The following is a 14,719-nucleotide window of genomic DNA, read 5'->3' on the forward strand; positions in this document are numbered from 1 at the left end:
CCAAAACTGATCAGGAATACATTTTCAATGAACACAGGAATTATTATAGAGTCCTTGGTTTGTTCTCCCATATTTGTTTAAAGTGAGAATGTATTCATGTACTGATTTTTGATTTAGAATTGTACATAGTTGTTTGTTCAAGATCATATCATAGAATTTGACCCGTATGTGCACTTTTATTTGTAGAAATATAATCACTCACACCTGACTGACTGTCATTTAATGCCTTACTATACTATAAGGTTTTTATGCCTTACAATACTAGGAGGATTTATGACAATTTTATGCCTTGAAATACTATCATATTTTATGACGTTTTTATGCCTTACTATACTAAGACGTTTTTTTGTTTTATTCCTTAATATACTTTGACCCCTTTATACCTTAGTATACTACGACGTTTTATGCTTCACTATACTATGAAGTTTTTTCGACGTTTTATGCCTTACTGTATTTTTTTACGTTTTTAAGCCTTAGTTACCCATAGTTACAATATATAAATGAGAATATAATAATATTCAGAGAAATAAACAAACATTTTATAATTAACCAGGTTGCATAGTTCATCAAGTAGCAAACTGCCTACCAAACTTGTAATTATGAAAAAAAAAACATACTCCGTACAATTTAATCACAGGTTTATTTATTAAACACCTTTTTGATGACAACAATTAAGTTATGAATAAAACGAATGTACATCAGCTGTACTACACTGACAACTGCTTCACAATCTGAACTTGTGTGTGAGGTGAATACATACTGTACATCTCTGAGGTCACAGCATCACATCTATGAAGTCTGGTTTTGCTCCAGGTTGCAGTTCTGGTGGGTCAGTTCCATCTGTTTCCTACTGAACACCGTTTTCATGTTAAACTGGTCGATACTTTCATCTGTGAAGGTGGTGACTGTGCTAGAGCCGAACACATTCTGCTCTTCAAATGTTGTTACTATCATCTATCAACAACAGTAGAAAAGAAGTAAAAGCCAAGAAACTGAATCTGTGAACACTGAGGACAGAGAATAATAAACAGAACTAGAAAATTCCTGGAGAATTTTTGAATGTTCCTGCTGCTTGGTGCGTGAACTTCACTCCTCTCATTTCAATCTGCACAAAGGACGTTACCTTCAGTTTCATTCATGTCGTAGAGACTTATCCTGACACTGACCTCAGTCACTGCAGGTGTCCCTCAAAAAGCCTTTTGAAGCTGTCACAACTGGCCACAATAACCTCACACTGATGGTTTCAAACAATTCGTCCCCACAAACACAGAGAAGTTCTCAGAAGTTGATCTGCAATAATGCTATACCACTATATCCCCATATAGACGATAGCTGAGTCATTTTATGAAACGGGAGCCATTTGGGTCTGCAAGATTTGATGAGATGCATAAAGCACAAAAATGTGCAAAAATGTGTTTCCAAATCTTAAAATTATTAAGTCAAGTACTCTTGCCATGATATTAAATGAGAAAATACTATTTATAAAGACTTTAGCCATTTTTCCTTAGAACATGGCAATTTTCACGTCCGTATTAAACAACATTTGTATCTAAAATATCACCATTAAATGTTGTTTTTTATCAAATCTTTATTATTGTCAGGATTATATCTGTGTCCCTATTTACATAAGATATTTTTTGAATAAAAACATACTTTTTTGTAAAAATGTAATGATTTGTGTGTGTCCCTCATTTTGATTTACCACCCTGTCACACTAACATGTTTTGTCTATAAACAATGTTCTGTTGCTTTTAACTAACACATAGTCCATAGACACCCGCTGGTCAAACAGGGCATTACACAATGGTGTGCACACAGCGCACAATCCTCCCCCAAGGAGACATTTTCGACCCTTCCCAGCAACATTAACGGTACTAATTCACCTTAAACATGTAAAAAAAATGACAACAGCTAACTAACTAACATATATTTCATATATGGAAATTCAACATATGTACATATACTACATTTGCATACGGCATTGTAAATTCAGATGTTAATAAATAAACCGTTTGGTTGATGGCATTAAAAAGCCAATGTCTTTGTTTGGGAGGGATGGCCGGGTTTTTGCACCCCTACCAATGCTGAGAGCAAATCTATGCCCTTGGTGTGATGGTGGCCTGGCACTGGTCTCTGCCCTGCTCCAGTTTGCAGTGTAAACTTCTGTTGATCACCACAGCCTGCTTCAGCCTCTGGGCCAGCCTTCTGTTGTCAACAGTGACCATATCCAAGGCCTTCTGAAAGGACTCCAGCTGGAGGGTTCAGACACACACACACACACACACACACACACACACACACACACACACACACACACACACACACACACACACACACACACTTCTCTCTGTACATTGTGTATGTACATACCCTGTGAGTTCCCACAGGAAACACATACATGGCAATTATATTCCATTTTTCTAGAACCTGGAAAAATGGTCACGATAGAGGCTACATTACAACACGCCCACAAGGTTGTTGTAATCTAATTAATTAGGAATTGATTTGGGAATAAAAACCAAGTAAACAAAATATCAACTGAAATCATATGAACTTAAAAATAGATTTTGTTGAGGGCCTCTCAGCATTAGGTGATAATGAAGAACCTGTTCTGTAGGAACAGTTCAACATTTTGGCAAATACACATTTTCACTTTCTTGTTTTGAGTGTTAGCTACAACCAGCAACTTGTTAGCTTAAGTTAGCACTAACACTGTTAACAGGAGCAAACAGTTAGCCTGGGTCTGTCTATTTAGCAGCATCTTTATTATTAAAAAAAAAAAAAAAAAAGCATATTTCCCACATTTTCAAACAAGTTGATTCATTTTGAATATCCTCAAACCTTTGGACACAAAAAATCATTTAATAAATTACTTTCTATTTTCCACTGATTCAGTATTGGCTAATTGCACAGATACACCAACTGTGTCTCACACTTAACTTGTTCTGACTCCTTTTTCACATTTGCCAATTTTTTTAAATCAATTTGTAGCCTGAAGAGTTGTTATTTATCTCCATTACCAAATAGAGTTTATTTCTGACTCCAGTGCAGAATTTCAAAGGAGAAATTTATATAAAGTCACCTTGTAAAGGGGTGAGGGAAGGGAATATTTCAATTTCTTGATGACATGAATAAAAGCAAAATGCATGTTTGACATACAGTAACTTAATTCCAACACATACTGTACATTATGTGTGTAAATTTCTTAATAGCTTCAACAGTAAGAAGAATACGGCTCCAAAGTTTTAAAATAACATTACACACAATATAAAAAGCCTGTATAAGTAGAAATAGTGTGATTTCTTACAGCTCTGTTGTTCTCAGAGTGAGTAGATGTCAGGAGTCGTTGGAGTTTCTCCACCTCCACTTGGTGTTTCCTGATTTCACTCTGAGCTTGCAGCCTGACACAGAGGGAAGCAACAGTGACATCACCAGTTACACAACTTAACATCATCCAAATAAATTAAACTCTCATTATACATACATATAAAGTGCAGAAAGAGTGTAATTACAGTTACAAATACGTCACATCAACAGTTTAGACGTGTCACTGACTTGACAGTATTCACAGCTGTCACATGTCGTGTTCGTGATCTGATGCAGTTCTGACCTGTGCTTGAGAGTGACCTGCTCTCGCCCCCTGAGCTCCTGATGCAGGCTCTGGCTGTGGAGGTGGAGTCTGGTGTGGGACGCCAGGGCGCTTTCAAGGGTTTGACTGACCACAACCCCTGCAGGACGAGAGACACCCTGCAAGACCTCCAGATCACTCATCTACAGCACAACACAGGTGATATTACGGATCACTGTGAAGACAAGTTTATTCATATATCTGGGGTGGATTAAAACATTTTTTTTAAAAAAGGTAAACAGCAGTTTAATCATTTCAATTCAAATTCAATTCAATTGTTGTACCTTAAATTTCCCATGTAAATTTCCCAATTTTCCCATGAGTGTGCTGTTCTCATCCTGCTGACTCTGTAAGGCTGAGCTCAGAGATCCCACCTCTCGCTGCCAGTCACAGGTTCACAGGCCACCAACATGAAAAGAAAGCAGTACTATGACCAACCACTGAATGAGTAAAGTACATATTCTTGCTATCCTTCATCAGGTGGGATGTGACTCTAGCCAATTTTACCTTGGCTTCGCTCAGCTGGGTCTCCAGGCTGCTTTTCTCACCCTCCAACTTCGTAACAACAAGACACAACTGGTGGCCGAGAAAAGAAGGAACAGGGAGCCACAAAAGAGGAATTGTTTTACGTCTTGGTGCAACACTACCCATCGTGCAAAAACACTGCAGCATTTGTTGAATATACCTCATTTTTTGAAGCCTCCAGGTCTTTCCTCATGGCCTCCTCCTCTTTCTGGGCCATGCTCAGCTCCCCCTGCAGCTTCTCAATGGTTCGCTCAAGTAGCTCCTTCTGAGTGGCCGCTGTTTGTTGTGCAGTGGAGGAGCTCTGCAGGAGACGAGCATGTTCGCCTTTAATCTTCCCTCTGAAGAAAAGATATATATATATTTTTTTATGGCTAAAAAGTTGTTTCCAAAAACATTTTTCTTATATTTCATGACCACTTCAGGTCCAAAAGTTCTAATTGCATCACTAGCATCAGTGTTTTCCTGCAACTTCCTTTTAAAAAGACAGTCTCTGAAGTAGCATATACACCGTTGGATAATACTGAATCCCAGACTTCAGACTATTATTGTAGGTGGCTGGGTCTGCAGCACAGTGAGACAGATTTCATTAAATGATGACACTGAGGAAGAGTCAAAACCTGAAAAATCCTCCATCATATCAGATGATGGCTGACAGAGACTGAATCTGATTTTTAATAAAGGACAACTATCAAATATCAGTCTGAGACATTATAAACCAATATATCTGTCTAACCTCACTGTTCTCAAATGTTAATATTTCCTCCTCGCCCACTAACATGTACTCCTCCCTTATGAGACAGTGAACTCAGAGATGGGAAACAGATGCAGCTGATTATTGCTCAATTTGCTGCTGATCCATCTGTCTGAGAGGTCATCTTAGAAATCGAATGTCTGCGAATCTTAACCGTTCGTATGGAGTATTTGTCCTGCATCTGGAAATAATTTGGGGCTAAAGTAGAAATCCAGTGATGTCACAGTGAGCTACAGTTAAGAGTAAAACTCGACTAATATGAATTACCTACAGTAGAACACTGCTGATGTCACTGAGAGCTACAACAGAACTCTAGTGATGTCATTGTGAGTTACAACAGAACTGTAGTGATGTCATTGTGAGTTACAGTAGAACTCTAGTGATGTCATTGTTCTCTACAGTAGAACTCTAGTGATGTCATTGTTCTCTACAGTAGAACTCTAGTGATGTCATTGAGAGATATAATAGAACTCCAGTGATGTCACTGTGAGTTACAACAGAACTGTAGTGATGTCATTGTGAGTTACAGTAGAACGCTAGTGATGTCATTGTTCTCTACAGTAGAACTCTAGTGATGTCATTGTGAGTTACAGTAGAACTCTAGTGATGTCATTGTTTCTACAGTAGAACTCTAGTGATGTCATTGTTCTCTACAGTAGAACTCTAGTGATGTCATTGAGAGATATAATAGAACTCTAGTGATGTCACTGTGAGTTACAACAGAACTGTAGTGATGTCATTGTGAGTTACAGTCAAACTCTACTGATGTCATTGTTTTCTACAGTAGAACTCTAGTGATGTCATTGTTATGTGACTCACAATGTTGTGACTTTCTACACTTGCTGATTGATACTTACTATAAAAGTGAGGAGGTAAGTTAAGAAACGAAGGTGAGACTCACAGCTCCTTCCGCAGGTTAACTTTGTCTGTCAGCGCCACCTGCAGCTCAGTCTCAGTGTTGCATGTAGCTGCCTTCAGCAGCCGGTCTTGCTCTTGCAGTTGCTTGACAACACGGTTCCTCTCTGCCTGAAAGACACAGAGTGAAGCAAAGAGTCACGCTGTCTGAGTGAACACATAGAGCTGAGAGCACTGACTACATTTATACTGTATATATACATGTATATATAAGTGCTCCTTGGAAAATGGCTCAACTGGATGAATGGCATCAACAAAGAGATGAGGAAATATTCGTGCGACCTGACCTGGACTCTATCAGCAGCAGCTTTCATCTTTCTGCCCTCTTTCAGCAGTTTGCTGTTTTCTGTCTGCTGCCTCTGCAGAGCCAGACAAACACTCACATGTATTCAACACCAACAAGAATAACATCATGTGCACTACTGATCACACATTTTATGAGATGAGACATTTACAAATGGTATTTCCATTCTCTGATCTTTCGTTCTCTGTACTTACTTCCAGTTCAACTTTCAGCTCAAACACAAGGGAATCCTTTATAACTGTGAAAATCAAACAGAAAAATGTAGTTCAACATCTTAACATAATGTGTCGCACTGGAAAACAGATAATATATAAATCAGATTTCTGTAATACCTGACTGTAGCTAGAAATGGTGTAATATAAAAAAGCAGATAAATAAGTGACACAAATTCCAGCCTTTCCTTGAGATACAGTACAACATGCAGCAGGCTTGAAGGGACAGAGGAACAGTTCCACCTCTTGAGAAATTGTCTAATAATTGTCTGTTAAATACGAAGCTATGGCCAGGAGTTAGCAGGAAGGAGTAGCTACCACGGCTCTGTCTGTAAATTATAAAAATCCTCCCGCCAGCACCTCTAAATTGCACCAATTAACAAGTTATATATAATTTGTTTAAACTGTATTGTGGTGGTTTTAAATGTTATGTGCTGGACCCAGTCAGGGTGAATGTTTCAGTCTTTGTGCTATGCTAAGCTAACCAGCTGCTAGCTGTAGCTTTATATATAATGCAGAGCTAAGAGAATCTCATCAAACTCTCAACAAGAAATCCAGTGAGTGGATTTCCCAAAATGTCAAACTACTCCTTAAGTCGACATTTAACTTTTACACTTTGTTTCTTCTGAAGTCAGCATCAGGAAACTGCTCTGTTGTTGGGCCCAAACAGCAGCCATATTTTCTGTAAGTGTTCCAGTGGTTTGGATTTGAAAAAAACTATAACATGACAACTTATTAAGCAAAAAAGCCAAATATTCTTTAGTTTCAGATTCTAAAGTGTGAGAGTTCTCTGCTTTTCACTTTCTGTCTTATTTCATTGTAAATTTGGGGTTTTTTTTTGCTGTTGCTCAGATAAAACAAGCAACTTTTAAGATGTCACCTTGGGTTCTGAGAAACTGTGATAGGCATTTTTCACAATTTTTTACTTATAACCTTAGCCCACTTTGTAGTTCAGGCTGATGGGGTGACTTACTACATGAAAACGTGTCTTTCGCAGCCTAGAACAACTACCAGGCTCCTGAGTGAGGATCTGACCACATCAATATCTTGTAGGTGACCAAAATAACTCGAAACTTGACATACAGCTAGTGAAATATACTGAAATTTGTATGATGTACGTCTATGTTTTTCCTGAAAAGCCTTAGAACAGCATTGTGTGATGGTTGTAGCACAGCCACAGCTAACCTGTCTGTTCTCTGAGCTGCTGACAGCGCGCCTCCAAGTGTCTGCCTCTGTCTTTTTCTTCCTCCAGTTGCTGCCGACTGGTCTGAACCTTCACAGACAAGACCTGGCACACGGACTGCAGCAGCAGACCCTGGGAGGTCAAAATCAAACAGCATATTAGCTGGTGTTGCTCATCCCTCTCATCACTCTGTGAGCTGTCTTACAGTGTACCTGTCTCCTCTTCATCTCCACCACTCTCTCCATCTCCTCAACCCGCTGGAGGAGCTCGCTGTGAGAGTTCATAGCTTCAGCGGAGCGGGCAGACTCCTGCCTCAACTGCCCTTTCATCTGACCATTAGAAAGTTTTGGAATTAATTTGCTCATTTTCAGTGGGTCAAGGGTAACGCAATAAATGTTTGACAAAAGATGACAGGGTATAAAAGGGCTAAAAAATTAAGGGAATTAGCCACACACCTCCTTAATTTTCTGACTCATCTCTACTTTGACCGTCTTCAGCTCCTCAGCAGCCACAGCCACGTCCATCTGGAGGGAAAAACAAATGTAATATTTACAGCCCATACAGTGCTCATTTCACCTACAGCACATTTTTGTTTTTTTTTACCAATTTCAGAAAAGCTCAGAAAATATTCTACTGAAGAGAAAATGGCAAGAAAACAAAAATAAGCTGCTGATGAAATCAGCCAAATAATCAATCATCCAAAGTATCAAAATGTCAAACAACACGTGACTGTAGTCAAATTATTTTTCTTATTTTTATTGTGTTCATTCTTGCTTCGTGCCTCAGAAACACATAATGGAAAAATACTGAATACATAAATATGTATCTTATAATTTTGGTTAAATACAAAATGGAATAGTTTAAAATGTACAAATCTGTTTTTTCATTGTCACTGAAACATTGTCCACAGCACTATGACACATCAATGATCACTGTGCAAAACAATGGAGAGGCTGTCCAAAATGTGGTTGTTCCAGAAAGTTTCTTTTGAAAGGCAGAAATCGACATTATACACACTCGGATCATTATAAAGTCACAGGGACAGAGTTTACATAAGTTATCTAAATCATTCATTTGGAAGTGAAAACAGTGGTAACTGTCAAAAACATTATCCCATCCAGTGGTGATGATGCTTCTCTGAATCTATACTGAAAATGGTGAATAAAATGTCACCATAACTCTAACTCAAAAAAATATCATATATAGTGTTACCTTGGTAACTGTAGCTGCCTCCACTGTCTCCCACAACCTCTGTACCTCTGTGTGAGCCTCATCTCTCTCCTGGTAAGCCTGCTGAAGTTGGTCCCTGAGCTTCATCACCTCCCTCCTGCAGGCCTGCTGCTCCTCCTCACTCTCCTGCTGCAGCGCTGCCAGCTGATTCTTCAGATGAGCTGCAACAGGAAATAGCTGTTTTCAACACATTTTTTATATTTATATCTCTTCCTTATATCTATAATTATAGTTTTGCAGCTGTGAACTGTGTTATGTTTCAATAGCTCCCAGTAGTAGTCTATGTTGTTGTTTGGATACCACTGCTTCGCTGAACCCTGATAGTAGCTGCAACTGCAACATACCAATACACTGACTGAAATCACTAATGTTTTTCCTTTTGTCAGTTAGTTACAGAAAAGCCATTACCTGCGTGAGAGAGTTCCAGTTCTCTGTCAGTCTCCAGACGGAAGATGGTGAGTTTGAGGGTCTGTAACAGACTTTCCATGCGACACATACGGCTCACTAGAGAGTCACGCTGCCGCCACCGCAGGCCCTCATCTCCCAGGGCCCACTGCATCATCAGGGGACTTTGTGTGGCAGCCATTGTCTCTGCAGAGCCCGAGATTTCGTCCCTGGATACTCCCAATGTACCCATGTCTCGGATTATACCTTCAGCCTCCTTCTCAGCCAACAGCAGGCGCCGGTGCAGAAGGGCCAGAGTCTCTGGGTCTGTGGCCCCAGCACTGTGGAGCAGGGTGGCTGAGTGGGACATTCCCACACAAGGGGATTGGGTGCAGGCACGTGTTTCTGCCAATGTCGCTTCACTCCAAGTACATTTTTGAAGTTTCAAAAGCTGGAAGTTCACTTTATCTACTGTTAGGTTTACTGCTGTAACCCATAAAGGTTTAAGGACATTGTAAATGTCTTCTTATTGAAGTCAGACACGAGCTACAGTCGCTACTACTTTCTGGCACCATATTTTACAATGAACGAACTGCAAAACGCGCAAACAAATTACAGTGACAGGATATTTCAAGTTGCAAGAACAACAAATAAAGTTTTAAAAAAAACTAAGTAAAACTTCGATATTACCATTTAAATCTCAGAAATAGTCGCTTTCTCAAAGTCAAAACAGTACTGGCTCAGCTTTTCTCACCATAACCGCCGCTACTTCCGGCATCTGTCTCCATAGCGACGCGTCTTGGTGCTTCACTTCCAAACATTTTCTCTGCTGCATTCAGGAACTATCGGAAACTACGTAACCCTCGAGAATAGGCAACAAAAGTTGACTAATACTACAATTGCTAAGAATCACAGGGTGTGGAATTATGATAAATATGTAAAAGTAGATTCAAAGTATATTTTGCTGTGGTATCCATGTTACTCAGGATTATTTTGGAGACGAAGATCGCCAGCTTTGTTTCAAATTATGATGAACACGGTGTTTTTCCATCCTTAAGAAGAAAAAAAAGGTCTCAGCTGTTTGGAAATTTGGGGTTTGCTATCCATGATTATTTATTAAGACGAGGTAAGACTAAATATTAAACACAATTCTCCGTATAACCCAATACAAGTCAACAACACTGCAAACTAAAGTCTCAATAATGACTAATTTCACAACATAATAATATCCGTATGGTTTGCTGTTGTGTGATGTTCACGGTCAAGCCCGTATAAACTGAATTCTTTAAACAATCATAGAAATCATTATTTAGAGATCTTTTGCGACGCCCTGTGGTAGATACGCATAATAACATGGTGAAACTTGATTTCACTTTCTGTTGTGGTGAACTGAGACGAGAAGTGTCAAGACAAGCTCCCCAACTAGTGATTAGGTTTCAACTGTTCGTTGATCTTTATTCAAGGATTTCTATCGATGGAAAACAAGGAGGCAACACGCATCTGCGGCCAATGGTGAGTTAACTTCATGTTATTTTTATTATTCAGTTATTTTTGAAGGAGTACACACCAAATTACATTACATTACAAGTCTGGTTGTTTGAGGTTGTTTATCATAAAAAATAGGACGTAAAACAATATGGACGTTTTATAATAAGGTTGGGGTACAGTTCGACATAACATTACACTGAATACAGTGTTTGTCAATATAACTATTATACCAACAAACACCTGCTCACGTGGCAGCCAGGGCATAAAGTCTCTCTGGGGGAATTATGTAAGCTGTATTTGTAAGAAAATATTGGAAATCCCCAAATTGTACAAGTGAATAACTGATGACAAGGAGATATGAAGTGGTAAAGCGTTTTAATTGAGTTTTTCATAAGAAAAAAAACTTTAAAGCTCAGGAGCTTTCACTTTGAGATGGCCTAGATTTAGCTTGAACTAAGAAAGGTTTTGAAACAGGGCGGATTTAACCGCATTGAACACATTCATTTGTCACCAATGTCCAAATTACAAGTTGAATCATGGAATAGTGAATATTCTAGCCCTTCTCTCGATTGTTGAATACAGAGATACTAAATAAAAGGCTGAATGCAAATTATAGACCAACAACAGACCAACTTTTATAGAACACATTTAACTTCCTGTTATAAGTTTAGCAAAAAAAACTTTCTGCTAAAGTGAAGGTGGACATACGGGTCTTATTAGACTGTGATGGGAAAAATAAAGCTGTGAAATACAAACAGGATCACTGTCTTCTGCATTTGACAAAGTGCTCCATTATGACCCCCAGTATTACTTAAGACCTTATTTGTGACTTTTTGGTCCATTTTTAAATTGATTCCTACAAGGGCAGACAGAAGTGTAAATATAGGATTGTTTATTTTCAACTAATCTACATATATATATATTGGTATTGGGTGAATGTTATTAAAACAAAATATATTATATAAAATATAGCACTGGGTGCTATATTTTGTTTTAATAACATTCACCCAAGTAAAAAAGATAGTACATGACAGTCTCCTACTCTTTTTTAGCCACAAAGAGGTTGCAGAGGCCAACTTCGCTCTGCATGAAACGCACTGCAGTCGCTTCTTATGTCTCTGTCCCGACTGTGATGAATCAGTTCCCAGGGAGCAACTGAACCAACACAGAGAGGAACAGCACACTCAGGTACACACACACACACACACACCCACACACACACACACACCCTTACGTGTGTCATAAGGGTGTGTTCACAGCTCTGTTTGTTTGTAGGTGAAATGCTCCAAGTGTAACCAGAAGATGGAGCGTCGTCACCTGATGGATCATGAGGTGAGTCCAGTGGTGCTGAAGGCTGAACATGAGGAGAAGTACACTATTGTTCAGGACAAGAAATATCCCTCATGTAATCCACGTTATTTATTTAATATTATGTATTTTTATTTCTCATTTAAGTGATTTTTATATTTCTTTCCTCCGTTATAAGCTCCTGTACGCCTGTTCATCACTGTTACTAGTGGCAACAAAGGACAGACTATTAATCGATAATTTAAGTAAAAACTTTTGAATATTCATAGAAAAAAAGACTCTTGTTTTAATGGGTTACAATGGAGGCATGGAGTTTGAAAGATGTCGGTGTTTATCAGGCAGAGAGGGTGTAAAGAAAGATTGCATTATGGGAAATGTAGGACACTGTTTGTGGAGCTTAAGACACACTAGGGACTAAAAGTTATGATATCTAGATGTTTTCTAGTTTGAAACTTCAGATCTTGACACAAGATTTGTGGTAAAAGTTCAATACAGTGTGTGACATTTATTTATCCATCTGACTCTGCTCTGCTTTGTCTCCCAGTCTGATGAGTGTGTGGAGCGTCTGCAGGCCTGTCAGTTTTGCGAGCTGGAGCTGCCGTCGAAGGAGCTGGACGGACACTGTCTGGTCTGCGGGAGCCGCACCGAGCTCTGCAAGGACTGCAACCGCTACGTCAAACTGAGGGACCAGCCGGAGCACGGCTTGACCTGCTCGCCTACCGACACTCCACCAGATAAGAGTAAGGGGGATGCAGGATTCAGCACAAACTTCAAACCTCCACTATACTTTTATCTTCTCTGATTAACTCTTGTCATGTCCATTCTCTTTCAGAAGAACAAATTAGAGTTAACTGTAGCGGATGTATGGCATCATTTCCAGCTGAGGATATAAACAAACATGAGGTATATGTTTTTTTCTTAGTTGTTCTATAACACATTATGGGCACAAGTTCTCAGGTTAAACAGAGGTTATGTGGACCATGGGAAAAGCTAAATTAGATTGAATTAAATTATTAAATCTATAATAAGTGGGAGTTACATTTCATACAAATCTGAATAATGAAAGCAATCAATTAAAATTCTTTCCGTTATGTTTTGTTTGAAGTTGTGTGAGATAATGACCTGCATCAACAATTACATTTTTTGATTTATACATATTTGGCTGATGATGATGTCTGATGTGACCCATTGCAGCTAGTTTTGGGAAGAATCTAATTTCTGATAACTTTCCAAAATTGTGTTATTATATACTTTTGTTGTCCCGTACAATTTGTTGTCCTCCTGAATTTCCAAATGCTTAGTGGCTATTGCTTTATATAAAGCAGGACTATGTAACAGCCACTGAAGCTATAAATGACAATCATGAGATAATGCTAGCATTTAGCTAAAATGCTAACAAATATAATAACAGTAGTACAAATGGATAAGAGTCATAAATTACTGATAAATTACGTATTCTATTTTGTAAATATCGAATTGTACATATTATATCATTATCTATCATTTATCTTTCTAAGTATTTTTTTCTGACATTTTCAGTTTTTCTTTCTTTGTACTGTCCACTGCAAAAATATCTCACCTGATCTCATCTCATCTTATACAGCAATATTTTCCTAAAGTTGGCTACTATTATCTAACTTTGGCCACCACAACTTCCTGGTCATACCAGACCAAGACATCCTGTGGCAGTAAAAGCTGTTAGCGTATTGAATTGAGCAAGGGGTTCAACTTTGACATTGTGCTTTTGTCTCTAGTGTGTGATAGTAATACTTTTGTCTGTATCTCGACAAACCAGCTGGAATGTTCCTCAGTATCCACATGGCCAAATGACTCCGACAGCTCTGACTCAGAGGAGGGAGAGTGGGAGGGAGAGTGGGAGGGAGAGTGGGAGGGAGAGAGGGAGGACAAGAGCGATTCCTCCGGACAGGTGACCACTCCTCGGCTAAGCAGCGCTTACAAGGCAAACTCCCAGTCAGACAGACCCAACGGTGGTCCCTTGGTTAACGGAGGAGATCCAAACCAGATCAGCACCTGCCCCCACTGTCATCTGGCCCTGCCCCTCCTCACACTACGTTGGCATCAGGTAAAATTCCTGTGTTGCTCCAGATTTGTTTAAACATTGCTGAAAAGTTCCAATGATAAGAGGTTTTCCCACCTCTCTCTCTCTCTCTCTCTCTCTCTCTCTGTTTTTAGGCAAAGTGCCAAATTCACATCCTCTTGAAATAAAGACAGAACTCCTCAGAAGAGATTTGCTGCTTCAGGGATTTCTGCTTCTGCTCAAAATGTCATTGACAAAAATGTGGGTTGCTGAGAAGTGATTTGGCTGTTGGCCTACATTTTTTTATGTTTAAGTGTTGGGGTTTACATTTTGTTTCTACTTTCAGTGACCTTTAGTTTTTTAATTAGTGTTTGCATGTTTTTGTTCTTGCATGAAGAGAAGGTGGTTCAGAATATAATACTATACGCTGTTTCTAAGCAAACTTAATACTCCTGATAACTTTGTCTTGTCTTGTCTGTTAAATACAAATACAGCCATGAAACCATGATGCTACCTGCCTCTGTCTAATCCAGTGAAGAGAATGTTTTGAGTCAGAAACATCACTAAAGTCTGTATTAATACCTATTAAAAGGTTTACATGTCAAAATCCAATTCATTCCAATTCATTTCAAACACGTATATTTAAAAACATATCAAGATACTGCTGAAGCAAGTTCCTGTCACATACTGACAGTGTTTACATCTACATCTCTTAAAGAGGCTCTTAAATGTTTCATTTTTTAAATGAAAATG

At 38.9% G+C, this 14,719-nt stretch overlaps 2 protein-coding genes across 2 annotated transcripts; one reads left to right on the forward strand and one right to left on the reverse strand.

The window, feature by feature from the left end:
- Positions 1-621: 621 nt before the first annotated feature.
- Positions 622-9,869, reverse strand: ccdc150 (coiled-coil domain containing 150). The gene is made up of 14 exons (XM_023428413.2): positions 9,157-9,869; positions 8,731-8,909; positions 7,974-8,042; positions 7,731-7,847; positions 7,521-7,650; positions 6,318-6,361; positions 6,107-6,178; positions 5,806-5,930; positions 4,314-4,491; positions 4,136-4,204; positions 3,913-4,008; positions 3,611-3,771; positions 3,308-3,401; positions 622-2,252 (listed from the first exon to the last, which is right to left on the reverse strand). Exons 1-14 carry the CDS (start codon positions 9,500-9,502, stop codon positions 2,097-2,099), a joined length of 1,836 nt encoding a protein of 611 aa, XP_023284181.2. The 5' UTR covers positions 9,503-9,869; the 3' UTR covers positions 622-2,096.
- A 631-nt stretch (positions 9,870-10,500) lies between these two features.
- Positions 10,501-14,573, forward strand: xaf1 (XIAP associated factor 1). The gene is made up of 7 exons (XM_023428367.2): positions 10,501-10,644; positions 11,673-11,808; positions 11,896-11,952; positions 12,473-12,668; positions 12,761-12,831; positions 13,724-14,011; positions 14,122-14,573. Exons 1-7 carry the CDS (start codon positions 10,607-10,609, stop codon positions 14,152-14,154), a joined length of 819 nt encoding a protein of 272 aa, XP_023284135.1. The 5' UTR covers positions 10,501-10,606; the 3' UTR covers positions 14,155-14,573.
- The last annotated feature ends 146 nt before the right edge of the window (positions 14,574-14,719 follow it).

The sequence above is a fragment of the Seriola lalandi genome, unplaced genomic scaffold (assembly GCF_002814215.2).
Source record: "Seriola lalandi dorsalis isolate HSWRI2012SDOR001 ecotype SW California unplaced genomic scaffold, Sedor1 jcf7180002054874, whole genome shotgun sequence".
Classification (NCBI taxonomy): Eukaryota; Metazoa; Chordata; class Actinopteri; order Carangiformes; family Carangidae; genus Seriola; species Seriola lalandi.

Coding starts and splice junctions, on each gene's coding strand:
- ccdc150 (XM_023428413.2), bottom strand. CDS start 9,502: ATGTCCCACTCAGCCACCCTGCTCCACAGTGCTGGGGCCACAGACCCA. Junction 7,651..7,730: donor TGGAGATGAAGAGGAGACAG/GTACACTGTAAG, acceptor TTGACCTCCCAG/GGTCTGCTGCTGCAGTCCGT. Junction 6,179..6,317: donor AGCTGAAAGTTGAACTGGAA/GTAAGTACAGAG, acceptor CTGGCTCTGCAG/AGGCAGCAGACAGAAAACAG.
- xaf1 (XM_023428367.2), top strand. CDS start 10,607: ATGGAAAACAAGGAGGCAACACGCATCTGCGGCCAATG. Junction 10,645..11,672: donor ACACGCATCTGCGGCCAATG/GTGAGTTAACTT, acceptor ACTCTTTTTTAG/CCACAAAGAGGTTGCAGAGG. Junction 11,809..11,895: donor GAGAGGAACAGCACACTCAG/GTACACACACAC, acceptor GTTTGTTTGTAG/GTGAAATGCTCCAAGTGTAA.